The sequence below is a fragment of the Portunus trituberculatus genome, chromosome 8 (assembly GCF_017591435.1).
Source record: "Portunus trituberculatus isolate SZX2019 chromosome 8, ASM1759143v1, whole genome shotgun sequence".
NCBI classification, from domain to species: domain Eukaryota; kingdom Metazoa; phylum Arthropoda; class Malacostraca; order Decapoda; family Portunidae; genus Portunus; species Portunus trituberculatus.
Window position 1 is genome coordinate 4,455,382 of NC_059262.1, and position 17,119 is coordinate 4,472,500.

A 17,119-nucleotide genomic window follows, 5' to 3' on the forward strand; every position below is an offset into this window, starting at 1 on the left:
GTGTGCCTGTACCTGTGTCTGCAAACCTTCAGTGTCCTTTTTCTAGCTGTAGCAGTTTATTGTGTAATTGCTACACCATTTCTAGGCCACCAACTGTGTTGTGTGGAGAGTTTCGGTACTGTATGAGCTGCAGCAGCTCTTGATGTCTGTGTGAAGTGACAAGACAATAAAGTGTCTGGAATCTTGAATGGAAGTGTTTCTCTCTCATCACTTTTAAAACAGGCGTTATCAACTTGGGTTTGCAACCCCATGGGTTCACATTTCCAGGGGTACTTAGATGGGTGATCTAATGATATCCTTTGCAGTATCATTGCATATTAAGTTAGTTAGTAACAAAATTAACATTGTTTGATGTCAGATCACTGGGGGGTGGGGGTTTGGGTTGAGGGTCTTAATAACTCAGGAATTCTTATTGAGAAAAAGGTTTAGAATCCCAGTCTTATAAGATAATCTACAGTGGAGGAGTGTGATGGAAGACAAAAATGCCTCCTCCTTTAATGGCTGTACTGGAGATGTGTGGTTAACCGTCACCAGTGCTCCCTCCACTTGTGTTATGGTGACTGCTACAAGATGCCAAACCAGTCACTGTCATCCTACAGGCAGGGACTCCTTGACAGGGAAACAGGGAAAAAAAAAAAAAAAAAAAAAAAAAAAAAAGGAAATTGAGACCACCATTAGCCGTGTAAAGCTTCATTCTTCATTGTTTTGGTTAGATTAGTTGCCATGTACGCTTGGCACTTGACACACCCAAGACACTTCTTTTTAAAGACATTGTGAATCCACACACACGCACAGCATGTGTACATACATGTGTGCATACAAACACCACATTGTTACCACCACAACTCCAAGAAAATATAAAGAGCTGAGGACAATTCAGGCATCAAAAACACACACACACACACTTCAAAAAGTATAATATCCTCATGCAATCACTGTGCCATTGTGTGTTCTTCCCACACCAAACACATGGGATGGGTGACAAGACACCTCTCCTAAACACACCGGGCAGTGCAACACCTCACGCCCTGACTGGTGGGGAGAGAACACAAACACAGCGGTGGAGGAAGCTGCAGGTGGGCAAATCTGCACTGCACCTCCAACACCTCCTGACATGTACACACTGCAAACCTGGACACAAAGGAGCAAAATTCAAGAGATTAAATATGTAACACTGTATTGTCTAAATGCTATCACTACAAAACTGGATCAAACAGAGCTGGAGAAACAAGAGGCATGTCAGAGTGTGGGGAAAACTATTGCTCCCTGCTCTAGACATGTAAATTTGAGCAATGTGGCTTAACCTGCTGCTGCTGCTGCTGCTGGGATGGTGGTGGGGAGAGGGAGGGGAGGGAAGGGAGAAACACACCAGACAGGTTGACAAAAGTTCAGTGAGACTTGTACACACTTTAACACACCCACAGTGACACCAATCAATGAGAACTGAGACTTTTGTACAAGCTTTATAAGAGAATTCAATTGGGAAAGATTTTAACTTGGGATAGACAAACCACACAAATCACGCCAGAGTTCACACCTTGCAGTCCTCATGTGGCGGCCTGCTCTGGGACTACCAAAGATGGAATAGTGAAGAGAACAACATAGACATGAACAAAACCACATAAGCTTAGATACCAATGCCATAAATTTTGAAAAGCTGTGTCGGGGGTGTGGTGAGAAATAAGAATTTTTGTGTGGACAAAATAAATTAAGAAAAGTGATTGAAAAGACATTTGAATGACTTGTTTTGGTAAAAGTAGGGTTTCAACTTAAAAAAGCCTAAAGAGGGCAGAGATGAAAAAAACAACAAAATACTGACCACATTTTGAACACAAGTAAACTGAAAAATGAAAACAGGAGGGAGTAAAATTCCAACAATCACAACATTTTGAAGATGGAAAAAAGAAAAAAAGGAAGCAAAAAAAGATACGCATTTCTAACACTAGAGTGACATAGGAGGAGAAAATCACCCTAAGCACAAACACACAGCACACTCCAGGAACCTTGATACTACTGATACCACTGTCCTACACCCCGGAAGGCACTGACCAGTCACTCCACTGCTTGCTGTCACAAACTCCTCCCATAAGTGAACACAGGAAACATGTCACACCATCACCTTGGCCATTGTGATTGAATATAATTGGTGAGGGAGGTGTGCATGGCTTAAGAACATGAGAAATTTAAGGAAGCTGCAAGAGGCTGTTCACCTAAACCAGACAAGCACAGCATCCCACCACCGGGCTTGACGGAGACATAAGAACAAGAACCTAAATAAAACATATATATTTCATGGTGTATAAAGAAAAATAACACGTTTTCCTCGGTAGCGAAAGCAACACCAAAACACCTCAACCAGACAAGCATATATGGATGAGAATAAAGATAAAGAAAAATAAGAACGAGAACAAAGATTAAACATACATTTCAGAGTGCATACAGAAAAATAACACAAGTTTTCCTCGGTAGCGAAAGCAACACCAAAACACCTCAACTGGACAAGCATATAGGGATGAGAATAAAGATGAAGATACATTTCAGAGTACATAAAGATAAAATACGATGAGAATAAAGATACATTTCAGAGTGCATAAAGAAAAATAATGCACAAGTCTTCCTCGGTAGTAAAAGCAACACCAAAACACCTCAATTAGACAAGCATATAAAGACGACAATAAAGATAAAGATATATTTCAGTGCATAAATAAAAATAATGCATAATTCTTCCTTGGTAGTAAAAAGCAATGCCAAAACATCACCAAAACAACACCAAAGCTCCCAGGACTTGTAAATGAAGGCAAAGCATCACCTCACTCATTACCTCTCATGTTTATACTATTACAAAATTCTCTAATACAATACATGGAGTCCTGAACTCTTACACCTGAACCAGTAACTAACAGAACTTCATGAAACGTACAATTAGAGGTGAACACACTGGTTAGAAATGTATATATCTTTACTATGAGATTATTCATTACTACTTTTCCTTCTGTGTCATGGTCAGAACTATCACAAAACTAGCGATTAAAAGAATGTCACACCAAATTATTCTACAATGTTCCCCAACTTCAAATATAACACACACACACACACAAACATGAGTGAGGGTAAACAGAGGATGTAACGTAAAATGGAAAGGACAAAAATGACGTCGGCAACACCAAATAATTGAAGTTTGTACCGTTTTACTTCGTTGATTCTGGTAAGCGTTTTTATGCAACACACACACACACACACACAAAGAACCCTCACCATCTACACGACTACTTCAATACACTTTTTATCACATTAATATCATGATTGCAAATTTTCTCAAGCTTACGTTTCTGACACGAACACACAGCACTGGTACCACTGGCCACATCACCACCAGGGACCCTCTCACAACCTCCCAGCCTCAGTGCAGCCAATCTTGCTTACACTGCCGGCTCACATCACAACCTCAGGGGGGAGTTGGTCTTGTTGCTGGACACTCTGGCAACATTTTGAAGCCCCCCACATGTATCAAATTTTATCACATTGAGAAGTCTTTTGTTCCCTTCAGGTAGCTAAGATTGACTAAAGGTGCAGCATTTCACTTTCACCCATATTCAGAAATGTCTTGCTCTCTCACCACGACAATTTTGTTAGCCCACAGAGATGAATCTTGCCAATCCATCACCATAATCATAAAAATACTCTTGAAAATACGAGGATCTTCAACTAGAGCCTTTTGAAAACAGTGATGGTGAGAGAGCAAAGTGTTTCGGAATACAGGCCTTTGTCCTGTTCTTGTGTAAAATTCTCTGGACAAATTGTATGTTACTGTACTTCAATGATTCATCTTGTTTGATGTTCTTAACCCTTCACTGCAGCATGCAATAGTTCACTGCACCAAAAATAATACATAGAATCTTTACAAGAAAGAAAGGGATAAAAAAGTGGCTGTAGAACGAGAAAACAAGTCTTAGAGTGGTTGGTAATTAAGGAGTCAGGTAATAGTGAAGAGGTTAAAGGTGGATGTATTCTGAGATATACACAAATATGCTGTAAAATGATATAATGAAAAGGTAATTGACTGACTGGCTGACTGCAGGCTGATACAATGAAGGACTGGACACACTAAGGTCTCTGTGCTTAGCAGTACCACAGATCACCCTCAGAGAAGCAGCTTGGTGGGGTAATAATTTGTGGAGATAAGAAAAGAGAAATCAGTCCACAATGACACAATGAGTAAATATGTCCAGATGGAGAAATTTTGGTTGCAAATTGGCAGAGGTAACACAAGCATACAGGAGTCATTGTTGAGGACACACCTGGAATATGCAGTACAATCCTGGCCACCACATTACAAGATCAAAACTTAGTGTATGGAGAACAAATGAACAACAAAACAAACATTGATGCCGCACACTTCAAATGATGAAACGTAAAGCTGACTACAAAAACGTTTCTCCATAAATCAATAGAGATCCATTTGAACCTTTTACAAATACAAGAGAAAACCACATGAAACAAAAAGGACGGAGATGTGACACTTGTAGACATTCCAATATTAGAACTGTTGAGCATTGGCAGAGAATCCCTCAAGGTGGTTCAATGAGAATAAATCCTTAACTCTTTACTCGAACAAGCAGCAACACTTGATACTACCACCATTGCTAAATCCACTTACTTCCCCTACACTCACACACACACACACACACACACTAAACTCACTCACTCTCTCTCTCTTTCTCCAGTAGCAGTAACAACACCTGATACTGCTACCATTACTAACTCCACTTCCTTTCTCTAGACATACATACATCTCTCTCTCTCTCTCTCTCTCCACCAGCTATCACATTAAGGCTTTGGATGAACACTACTAAATTTGAGACAAGACAGCCACGTCACAGCAGCTACACTGACAAAAAACACGTCCTGGGGAAAGCTTGCAGTAATGTGTGTTGGCGTGTTCTGGACTGGCAAGAACTAAGAGTAGAGAATCACTACACTGTTTGTCTGTTTGCCTGGAGGTGCTCGAAGCCTTACTTCCCACCAAGCACTGTGAACATTAGATTACCTGAAGTAGTTTGGTTAAGATTGTGCTTCCAAGACACACACATACACACACACACACACATGATTGGCACTGTTTGGTTGTTCCTCTATCCCTGACTTGGAAGAATGGTGTAGAAGAGAAGAGGGTGTCACAGAAGGGTGATAAAAGGAAATGGAATCCTGAGGTGTGAATGCCTTGGGTTGCAGGATTATACATTATTACACGTCACTGATGCGGAAATAAGGAAAGAAAACTCCCCACAACTAACCAGTCAGGGCATTTGATATTGATGATAGCACACAAACATACTCTCTCTCTTTCTCTCTCATACGCATTAGGTAACTGACAGTGGCCAAATGAACAAAGAGGACTAGAGGAGGTACAATAGAAAAGTAATGCTGGTAGACACTCACACACAAATGCCTGTGGGGGAACAAAAAAAATATGAAAAAATACACAACTCTGTCCTTGGTCGAGACGAGTGACGAGGGAAGAATCACAGCAACACTGACGATACAAAGATACAAAATACTAACGAATGGCAAGAAATGGGGTTAAATTCTGCATACACGGGATTAGGAGTGTCTCTTTACATGTACGTAGCAAAGATCTCTCTCTCCTCTTATTCTCTCTCTCTCTCTCTGTTCTCTCCTGCTTCTCTCATTGTGCTTTCTTTTCCAGTGGAGCGTCTGTGGCTGGCTCCTTACGCCTCGCTGGTGGAGGGAGCACTTTGGGAAGGATCACAATCACCAGGACTCCCAGAATGTGCGGCAAGAAGTAAAAGTCTCTGCAAAGATGGAGATAAATGAGATTGTTAAACTTCATGCTAAAGTCTCTGTCTCTCTCTCTCTCTTGTTTTGTTTCATCTTTTAAGTTTCTGAGAAGGGAAAAATGGTAAATAAAAAATAGAAAAAATAGTGGAAAGGAGTAAAAGAGATCAAGATAAATAAATGAATACATAAATATATTGTGTCACTTCTTTCTCTACAAGTCTGTGTTAGTTTAGGTCCCACAGCTCACACTGGTTCACCCCTCCCCCTTCATACTTAGCATGTCCCTACCCTGTACCTCATCCAACCCTGACACCACAGCAGATTCAGGGTACTTCCACAGCAAGGCCCCCACAGCACACACTGGTTCACCCCTCCCCCTTCATACTTAGCATGTCCCTACCCTGCACCTCATCCAAACCTGACACCACAGCAGATTCAAGGTACTTCCATAGCAAGGCCCCACAGCACACACTAGTTTGTTGTAGAACCTTTACAATCAACACACCAGAAAATACAGCATGACAGTCAAGACAGCGCCTCACCTGTACACTGCAATGCTCCCCCAGAATCTAAGGAGGATGAAGGGGAAGGTGAAGAAGGCGAGGCAGAGGCGAGTGATGACACAAGTAAGTACGTCATAAGCTATCTTTGCCCTGGGCCCCGCTGCCATCACCCTTGGCCGCACTGATCTCCTCACCTGCGGAAGATAGTAACGCTTAAACATGCAACACAAAGATGACACAATACACTAATACAAAGGAACAAGGAGGAATGATTGACGGGGAAATAAGATCCGATATTAACATTACTGATACAGTGAATGATGTTGAGGGTTTGATGAAGAGTGAAACATAGAAAATAAACTTAAATATCTGGTGATGAAAAAAGATTAACCTCTTCAGTACTGGAATGCATTTTTAACTTGAGTTTTGGATATGATTAGGTGATTTTATTGACATTAGGAAGGGTCTATGGAGGGCAGATGATTAATGGCCACAGTCTTCACTATTTTAAGTTTCCGAAGCTGTATAAAATTGCCAAATAAATAGACATAAAAGCAAACACACACAAAAACAAAATTTACACAACTAACAATAAAAAAGATAAACACAGAGAATGGAAAAAAAAAAGAGTAAAATGAACAAGACATTAAAACAAACACACTGGAAAACAAAAACTTGCACAACTAAAAACAATGACAAAGATAAAAAGAACAGAAGGAAAAAAAAAAAAGAATAAAAAAATAATAAAATAAATTACTAGACATGAAAACACACACACACACACAAACAAAACTTACACAACTAACAACAACAAAGATTCAAAGAAAAGAGAATGAGAAAAAGAGAAAAAAACTGTAAAAAGGAGAGAAAAAAAGAAGAGAAAACTAAAAGGAGAAAAAAGAGAAAAGAGAACTGCCAAAAAGGAGAAAAAAGAAAAGAAAACTGTAAAAAGAAAAATAGAAAAAAACTGCAAAAAGAAGAAAAAAATCTACAAAAAGGAGAAAAACGAAGAGAAAAAAAGAAAAAGAAACTAGACACAAAAACACAGAGAGAGGAGGTACAAAACTTACATATCTGGCAGCGATGGTGAAATACGCGCCACTGACAAAGGTGATGTAGTAACCAGGATAGAAGCCATGCCACATAGAGGACAGCATGTAGGTAAATAGAGTCTTCTGCACCGTGGCTCGCTCGTACACCATAAAACGCAGCCACTTCATAGTTCCGCTGTTCCAGGCTTCCAGGGTGTCGCGCAGGCTCAAGGCACTCTGCGGACATGGCAAGGAATGAGTCAAGGGTGTGTCTAGGGTGTGAGGGATGGTTGTCTATGTTTCTTGAGGGTGAAAATAGGGTTGTTCATGGATTTTAAGGTGTGTCTAGGGTGTGAGGGAAAGTTGTCTATGGTTTTTGAGGGTGAAAATAGGGTTGTTCGTGGATTTTAGGGTGTGTCTAGGGTGTGAAGGAAAGTTGACTATGGCTTTTGAGGGTGAAAGTATGGTTGTTCATGGATTTTAGGGTGTGTCTAGGGTGTCAGGGAAAGATGGCTAGAGTTTTTGAGGGTGAAAGGGTAAATCTAGGGTGAAAATGGGACTGTTCAGGTATAGTAGGGTGTGTTTAGGATGTCAAGGAAGGGTGAATAGGGTTTTTGAAGGTGAAGAGAGAAGTTTAAGGTGAAAATAAGATTGTTTAGGGTGAAAGATTAAAGATTTGAATTTTTTTTAATGATAGAGTGAAAGATGGGAGAAACTAACATCTTACTTCACTATACTGCCACTAATACCTGAAAAAAAAAAAAAAAAAAAAAAAACACACACACACACACACACATCACATTAGACAATTAAACTTTTACTACATTATCTTACTGCCACTGACCGATACCCCTGCAGAAACAAAATAACAAAGCACCACACACCAAACACACACTCCACTCACCTCCACACCCACCACATCCACATTAGACATCATATCCCAGCGGTGTGCTCCATCTGGCCCCTTCCCGTTGTACCCAATACCAGACATGTTGCAGATACTGTCGCCGAGAAGCCAGGCGGTGTAGTAAACGTGGCGAGTCAAGGATGTCACCGCCAGAAGGAAGAACATTTTGTAGAAGTAGGAGTGCTGGAAAAACGCTGGCTCTGTGGGTGATGAAAGGGTGTTGTGGTGATGAAGGGATGCACTCTCTCTCTGTCCCTGCCCATGCCTCTCGCTCTCACTGCCCAGCTCTCACTCTCTCCCTAACACCATCGCTCTAGCCCTGCCTGACCTCTTTCTCTGTGTCTCTACCTCCCCCTCTCTCTCCCTCTCTCTACCTCTCTCTCTCTCTCTCTCTCCCTCTCTCCTTGCTAATCCTGACCCTCCTCTCTCTCTGTCTGTACCTCCCCTCTCTCTCTCCCTGCTCATCCCGACCCTCTCTCTTTCTCTCTGTCTCTACCTCCCCTCTCTCTCCCTCTCTCCCTGCTAATCCTGACCCTCCTCTCTCTCTCTGTCTGTACCTCCCCTCTCTCTCCCTGCTCATCCCGACCCTCTCTCCCTCTCCCTCTCTCTCTCTGTCTGTACCTCCCCTCTCTCTCTCTCTCTCTCTCTCTTCCTCACCTGTGACATAACTAATGGGGAACCTTGGCAACACAACAACAGTGACAAAAGCACTGCCGGCAGCCAGACCAGCCTTGTAGAGGGACACACGAGTGGGGTCCGGCTCATTCTCAGGCATGGAGGGACAGTGAGGGGCCACTCCAGCACCCTCCACATGGCCGTCCTTCCCCACCACCACCTCCTCCTCCACACTCTTGTTGCGGTTACTGTCCAGTGAGCTCTGTGGGTAGATTAGTGGGTTTTTAGGTAATGGTGAAGTGCATTGTGGGTCTCAGTGGTTTATAAGTGGATTGGGAAATGTTTTAACCCCTTCAGTGCCATGGTGTGTTTCCATATTCATTCTTCTTACTATTTGGTGATCTTATACAGCTTCAGAAACTTATGGGGGTGTTAAAATAGTGAAGATTCTGGCCATTAATCTTCTGACCTCCATACATCCTAATGTCAATAAAATAAAATGGAAAACGCAATAATAAAGAGTAAAAAGCAAAGGAAAAAGGTGCAAATGAGAGAGAAAAGGAAAAAACTGATGAAACAAAAAAAAAAATATGCAGGAAAAAAGCGAAAACAAAATAAACTAAAACGAACAGAAATGATGCAAATAAAACCAGGAGAAGAAGAAAAGCACACTGCGAGACAAACAAGAGGAGGAACTGAAAAAAAAATGATAAAGGAAAAAGAGAGAGAGAGAGAGAGAGAGAGAGAGAGAGAGAGAGAGAGAGAGAGAGAGAGAGAGAGAGAGAGAGAGAGAGAGAGAAAACAAGAAAAACCCCCTCTAGCCTGTACATCCCATGAAAAACCTACATCATCAAAAAACAAATAAATAAAAAAGTAATGAATAAATCAATAAAATCAATAAATAATAATAATAATGACAAAATAGAATAAATAAAAGAATATGTAAACCAGCCCCTTCCTAGACCCAGCACTTCTCACCTTAGCAGAGGCAACATTCATGGCTCTCTTGGCGTAGTTGGTGCCCTCGATGAAGTCCTGGTAGTCGGCAAACATGAAGAAGGGCCCCGCCAGGATGGAGTGGAAGTTTAGCATGTAACTGAAGTACTCAATGGCTGATGGTTTCTTTCTGGCCAGACATCAAAGAGAGGCAGACTGTTACTGTGGGTCTATGGTGGTATGGGACGGTCTCGGGGGAGGTAATAGGGATAAAAGGAAGAAGAAAGCCTTGTGCAGTGAGGACACAGGAGGAGGGGAGGCATACAGTTAGCAAGATCAGTAGAACAGTTAGCATGAAAATATCAGCAAAAGTTACCAATAGATGCAACATTCTGGCGCTGGGAAAGAGGCTGAGGACAGGAAGTCACAGGAGGAGAGTTGATGAGATGAAAAGCTTTTGATTCCACCCATCAAATAGAATTGTGTGAGTGGAACGTCCCTCCAAACATGCAAAGAGTAATAAAAAATGGGCAGATATGGCCTTGTACAGAGTCAGCAGATAGGGAGGTGAGAGAAACTGGTGGAGACGCCTCAGAACACCCAACATTATACAAACAGTTTTAGTAAGAGATGAGATGTGAAGTTTCTAGTTTACATTAGGAGTATGAGGAAAGGACAGACTGAGAATATTCAGTGTGTGTGTGATAGTGGTGTACAAGGAGAGAAGGAGAGAGAGAGAGAGAGAGAGAGAGAGAGAGAGAGAGAGAGAGAGAGAGAGAGAGAGAGAGAGAGAGAGAGAGAGAGAGAGAATGGACAAAAAACGTCAACAGGAAATTGATAATCTGAACAAAACCACAAAAAAAAAAAATCAAGACACACACTCTTCCTCCTCCTCCTCCTCTTTCACCTCCACCTCCTCCACACTCCCTGATATCTTAACCCTTATCATTCCACCACTCCACCCTGTCCATCATCCACCTAGCGTGTGTGTGTGTGTGTGTGTGTGTGTGTGTGTGTGTGTGTGTGTGCATTTACCTACCATATTTACTTTTCAGTTCCTGTTTATCCATTACAAGATAAACAAAGTTAACGAGAACGTGTGTGTGTGTGTGTGTGTGTGTGTGTGTGTGTGTGTGTGTGTGTGTGTGTGTGTGTAATAATTCTCGTGTTGTTTTATAATCAGGAAAGACATGACAATTTTCCCTTCTTTCTTTAGTGATGAAGAAAAACATGACAATTTTCTTTAATGATGAGGAAAAACATGACAATTTTCCCTTCTTTCTTTAGTGATGAGGACAGACAAGACAATTTACTTTAGCAATGAGGAAAAACATGACAACTTTCTTTAATGATGAGGAAAAACAAGACAACTTCCTCCTTTACCGATGAGGAAAACCATAACAATCTCCTCCCATTAGTGACGACACAAAAATACCTACCTAAGGACCATCTCCCTCTGCAGCGGTGTGAGGTCATGATCCTTGAGGCCAGAGAGACCATCGTGCAGGCTGTAGGCGAGGGACGTGGCCTTCTGTACCATGATCATCAGAGGGCCTGCAAGGGGAGACAAAGTTAGGTTAGGTCAGAATAGGTTAGGTTAGATTGGGTGAAATTAGATTAGTTTGGGAGGTGATGGGAGGAGAAGGAGGAGGAGATAGATGTGTAGTGAATGAATTTAGAGAAGGAAGGAAGGAAGGAAGGAAGGAAGGAAGGAAGGAAGGGAGGGAGGGAAGGAGGGAGGGAGGGAGGGAGAAAGGAAGGAAGGTAGAAAGAAAGAAAAAGAAAGAAAGAGAAATGAAGGAATGAAGGAAGGTAGGAAGAAGGTAAAACAAAGGGAAAGCAAAGAAAAGAGAAGGGAAAGAGAGGATATAGGAAGAAAAGAGAAGAGAAGAGGAGAGGAGAGGAGAGAGAAGAGAAGAGAAGAGAAGAAAAGAAAAGAAGTAGAAAAAGAAAGATATTTTCTTGATATATTGCAAAAAAAAAAACAAGAGAAGAGAGAGAGAGAGAGAGAGAGAGAGAGAGAGAGAGAGAGAGAGAGAGAGAGAGAGAGGGCACCATGATAAGCCTACCTCATAACTATCACTGACACCTTGGAATGACTGATAGTTACAAGGAGACTGGTAAAAACTAGTTGGAAGAGGGGGCTGGGAGGTGGCTGGAGGGGGCTGAGTGGTAGGTGGAGGACTAGGAGATGGGCAGAGGGGCTGGATATATGTACAGAAACAAAGTAAATAAGTATATGCAATTCATACCCTAAAAGACAGGTGTGGGATACATCTAACCTAACCTAACCTTTCTAATTCCCCTTCCTCCTCCTTCATATTCAACTAGAGTCCTTTGAAAATAGTGAAAAATGGAGATCGGGAGTGTTTCAGAGTATAGACTTCAACACAACCTAACCTAATCTAACCTTACCAAATCTAATCTTTCTAATTCCCTTCCTCCTCCTTCATATTCAACCAGTCCTTTCAAATTAGTGAAAATGGAGATCGGGAGAGTTTCAGAGTATTGGTCTATGAGGAAACACAGCTATTAATTGTTTTCCAGGACGTGTGTGTGTGTGTGTGTGTGTGTGTGTGTGTGTGTGTGTGTGTGTGTGTGTGTGTGTGTGTGTGTGTGTGAGGGTGATGGTGATAATAAATAATGACACACACAAGATACACACAACACACCTCCTATAGATAACAGCCCTGATAAGCTTCCTCTGTGATAAGTGTGGGAGATAAGTGTTCTTTGCTGGGGGCGGTTAACTATGGCACACTTTCCTCTATCAGTTCTTTTTTTTTTTATGTATGGGATCACTCTTCTCTTTATCACTTCTATTAATATATGGCTCATTATTCTCTATTCATTACCTCATTAGCACACTTTCCTCTCATTTTTTTTTTTATTTGAACACATTTTCCTTTTTTTTTCCTATGGGCTCACTTTCCTCTTATTTTCTTATAATTGCACACTTTCCTATGTTTTTCTTATATGAGCACACTTTCCTCTATCATCTTTTCAATGGGCACAATTATCTCTCTGTTATCATTACAAGAGTCACCAGTAAGGATGTAGTATATAAAAAGATCTGAGAGAGAGAGAGAGAGAGAGAGAGAGAGAGAGAGAGAGAGAGAGAGAGAGAGAGAGAGAGAGAGAGAGAGAGAGAGAGAGAGAGAGAGAGAGAGATAAGTAAAATAAGCAGTAATAAAAAGATTTGTATAAAGATTTGCACGTGCCACGAGAGAGAGAGAGAGAGAGAGAGAGAGAGAGAGAGAGAGAGAGAGAGAGAGAGAGAGAGAGAGAGAGAGAGAGAGAGAGAGAGAGAGAGAGAGAGAGAGAGAGAGAGAGAGAGAGAGATAAAAAGGCAGTGTTTTCTCTGTATCAGTTGACGCTGGTGAGAAAAAGGGAGAGATACAGTGTGGTAAGGGCCACAAATGCTGGTATTGTTGCTATGCTTAGTGAGATAAGGTAGTGTGTGTGTGTGTGTGTGTGTACCTAGTTGTAGTTTTACAGGGCCTGGGCTTTATGCTCATGTGGTCCCGTCTCCATATCTACACTTATCTAATTTTTCTTTAAAACTGTACACACTCGTTGCTGACACCACTTCCTCACTCAAACTGTTCCAAGTCTCAACACATCTTTGTGGGAAATTATATTCTTTTTAACATCTCTCAGACATCTTCTCTTTCTCAGTTTTTTACTATGCGATCTTGTGCTGCTAAGGTCATATTCTTCTCTTAGGATCAGCTTCTCATTATCCACTTGGTCCATTCCGTTAATCAATTTATAAACTAGTATCAGATCCCCTCTCTCTCTTCTTTGTTCCAGGGTGTGTGTGTGTGTGTGTGTGTTTACTTAGCGTATCAAATGTTTATATTGCTAAGGGTAATTAAAATGATAAAAATGCGTATGTTTGTAGTGTGTAAGTAGGTAAACACACACACACACACACACACACACACACACACACACACACACACACACACACACACACACACACACAACAAACCCACCTGTGACATCAATAACAAACATGCCATCCTCGTAAAACTGCCTCTGTATGTGCATGGCAGAGAGGAAGGTGAGAGAGGCGGCCAGCGTGACATGGTGCAGCAGTGTCACCGGCAGTAACAGCATCAGGAGGTAACAGCCCAGCACCAGCGCCACCGCCAACAACACCTGCCTGTTTGCCGAGAGAGAGAGAGAGAGAGAGTTAATAGTAGAGAAATCTTGTCATTCTGCATCTAAAACCATAAAAACACCCTTAAAAATGCCTTGCTCTCTCACCGCGACAGTCTTCCAAGGCCACAGAGATGATTGGCAGGGTTTTCAAGAGTGTTTCTCCAGTTAATAGTGTAGAAATCATGCCAATCTGCATCTAGAACCATAAAAACACCATAAAAACTTGTGTAAATTTAAATAAAGCCTTTTGAAATAGTGGAGCTGAAGCACAGTGTTTGAGAGAGAGAGAGAGAGAGAGAGAGAGAGAGAGAGAGAGAGAGAGAGAGAGAGAGAGAGAGAGAGAGAGAGAGAGAGAAGAGGTGAGGGAGGGAGATAAAAGGTTTTGTAATGAGGAAGAGATGGCGAGAAAGAAAGGAAGAGATAAAGGATGAGAGAGAGAGAGAGAGAGAGAGAGAGAGAGAGAGAGAGAGAGAGAGAGAGAGAGAGAGAGAGAGAGAGAGAGAGAGAGAGAGAGAGAGAGAGAATACTACTACTATCTTCCTCCTATCTCTACATTCCTCTGCTGTTCTTTCCTCCTCCTCTTCCTCCTTCCCCTCCTCTTCCTCCTCCTCCTCCTCCTCCTCCTCTTCACCCCACATGATCTAAATTTGGAAGGCATGAGGAACTAGAGGTAAGTGAACAGAAGTTATGCAACACACACACACACACACACACACACACACACACACACACACACACACACACACACACACACACACACACACACATCCAATGCCTCACCTATACAACACAAACTCACTCTCTCTCTCTCTGAATCTAAAGCAATACTGAACAACTGACTAACACACACACACACACACACAGAGGAACAAACTCTATTATGCAACAGAAGACAGCAAAGGGTCAGTGAGTGTGGTGGTGGTGGTGGTGGTGGTGGTGGTGGTGGTGATGGGACATAAATAGACAGGGGTGGTTTGACATGAGGAAAGACAGAAGCCAGATATATTTACTAGTGAGAGCTGGTGCCATAGAAACAGTGATGGGCTGAGGCATGCTGGGAGGGTTGGGTTAAAATAGGTAAGGTTAGGTAAGGTAAGGTAAGGTTAGGTACGGTTAGAGAAGGTAATGTATGATTAGGTATAACTGATAACACACACACACACACACACATACACAGATACACACACACACAGCTCCCAAAACATAAGATAAGATAGAGAAAAGCAAAAATAGACACACAAACAAATGATAACACACAAGAGGAAAACACACACACATACACACAAATAAAAAATGAACAAGGAATAAAATATAAACAAATAAATAAAATAAATTGAAACAAATAAATAAACAAAAACTGCCAATCACCTTTTCCCCTCTTCCCCTACACCCCCTCCCTTTCCCCTTACCTCCACACTCATCTCCATTTCCCCTCACACCCACACCTACCTCCCTTTCCCCTTACTCTCACATCCACCACCCTTTCTTCCCCTCATTCTATTGACATTAGCAAGGGTCTATGGAGGTCAGAAGATTAATGGCTAGAGTCTTCACTATTTTAACCCCTTCAGTACTGGGACACATCTTTACCTTGAGATTTGTGTACGATTAGACCATTTTATTGACATTAGGAAGGGTCTATGGAGGTCAGAAGATTAATGGCTAGAGTCTTCACTATTTTAACCCCTTCAGTACTGGGACACATCTTTACCTTGAGATTTGTGTACGATTAGACCATTTTATTGACATTAGGAAGGGTCTATGGAGGTCAGAAGATTAATGGCTAGAGTCTTCACTATTTTAACCCCTTCAGTACTGGGACACATCTTTACCTTGAGATTTGTGTACGATTAGACCATTTTATTGACATTAGGAAGGGTCTATGGAGGTCAGAAGATTAATGGCTAGAGTCTTCACTATTTTAACCCCTTCAGTACTGGGACACATCTTTACCTTGAGATTTGTGTACGATTAGACCATTTTATTGACATTAGGAAGGGTCTATGGAGGTCAGAAGATTAATGGCTAGAGTCTTCACTATTTTAACCCCTTCAGTACTGGGACACATCTTTACCTTGAGATTTGTGTACGATTAGACCATTTTATTGACATTAGGAAGGGTCTATGGAGGTCAGAAAATTAATGGCTAGAGTCTTCACTATTTTAACCCCTTCAGTACTGGGACACATCTTTACCTTGAGATTTGTGTACGATTAGACCATTTTATTGACATTAGGAAGGGTCTATGGAGGTCAGAAAATTAATGGCTAGAGTCTTCACTATTTTAACCCCTTCAGTACTGGGACACATTTTTACCTTCAGATTTATGTACGATTAGATCATTTTATTGACATTAGGAAGGGTCTATGGAGGTCAGAAGATTAATGGCCACAGTCTTCACTATTTTAACCCCTTCAATACTGAGACACATCTTTACCTTGAGATTTGTGTATGATTAGACCATTTTATTGACATTAGGAAGGGTCTATGGAGGTCAGAAGATTAATGGCTGGAGTCTTCACTATTTTAACCCCCCACATGAGTTTCTGAAGCTGTATAAAATCACCAAATAGTCACCAGAATGAATATAGAAACACACCATGCTACTGAAGAGCTTAACACAAACAACACCAGCACCCACCACCACCACCACTTTCTCTCTCCTTACCTTCCAAAACAAAAGTAGGATATCCCAAGGCCAGCCAGGAAGGACCCCCAGTGCCTTGTGGTGGTGGAGACACGGGATGGGTGGATGTATACTCTCATCACCCACGCCAGCACCAGCCCCGCCACCTGGCCCAGGATAAAGTTGACCTGTGGGGTACGAGGTTAGGTTAGATTAGGTTAGACTGGGGGGGGAGAGAGAGAGAGAGAGAGAGAGAGAGAGAGAGAGAGAGAGAGAGAGAGAGAGAGAGAGAGAGAGAGAGGATATGTACAAATAAAAGAAAGAAAAAAGAAAAAGAAAAAAAGAAAGAAAGAGAATAAAAATAACATCAACAACTAAGACAAACCAACAAAAACAACAACAACAACATGAGACAAACAGACAGACAGCCAGACAGACAAACACACAAACAGCTATGCATTGTTCTCTCTACCAACAACAACAACAACAACAACAACAGCAGCAGCAGCAGAAGCACTCTTAAATAGATTCCAAC

General features: G+C 41.7%; 1 protein-coding gene across 1 annotated transcript in view; it reads right to left on the bottom strand.

Moving 5' to 3' along the window:
* Window positions 1-674: 674 nt before the first annotated feature.
* LOC123499589 (lysophospholipid acyltransferase 1-like) overlaps window positions 675-17,119 on the bottom strand; it is a 24,667-nt gene continuing 8,222 nt past the window's right edge. The window contains exons 2-10 of the mRNA XM_045247840.1: window positions 16,627-16,772; window positions 13,790-13,959; window positions 11,231-11,345; window positions 9,834-9,981; window positions 8,898-9,117; window positions 8,238-8,440; window positions 7,373-7,570; window positions 6,342-6,496; window positions 675-5,813 (exon numbers count right to left, since the gene is read on the bottom strand). Coding sequence (XP_045103775.1) covers window positions 5,687-5,813; window positions 6,342-6,496; window positions 7,373-7,570; window positions 8,238-8,440; window positions 8,898-9,117; window positions 9,834-9,981; window positions 11,231-11,345; window positions 13,790-13,959; window positions 16,627-16,772 — 1,482 coding nt within the window. The 3' untranslated portion in view covers window positions 675-5,686. The remainder of the gene's footprint in view (window positions 5,814-6,341; window positions 6,497-7,372; window positions 7,571-8,237; window positions 8,441-8,897; window positions 9,118-9,833; window positions 9,982-11,230; window positions 11,346-13,789; window positions 13,960-16,626; window positions 16,773-17,119) is intronic.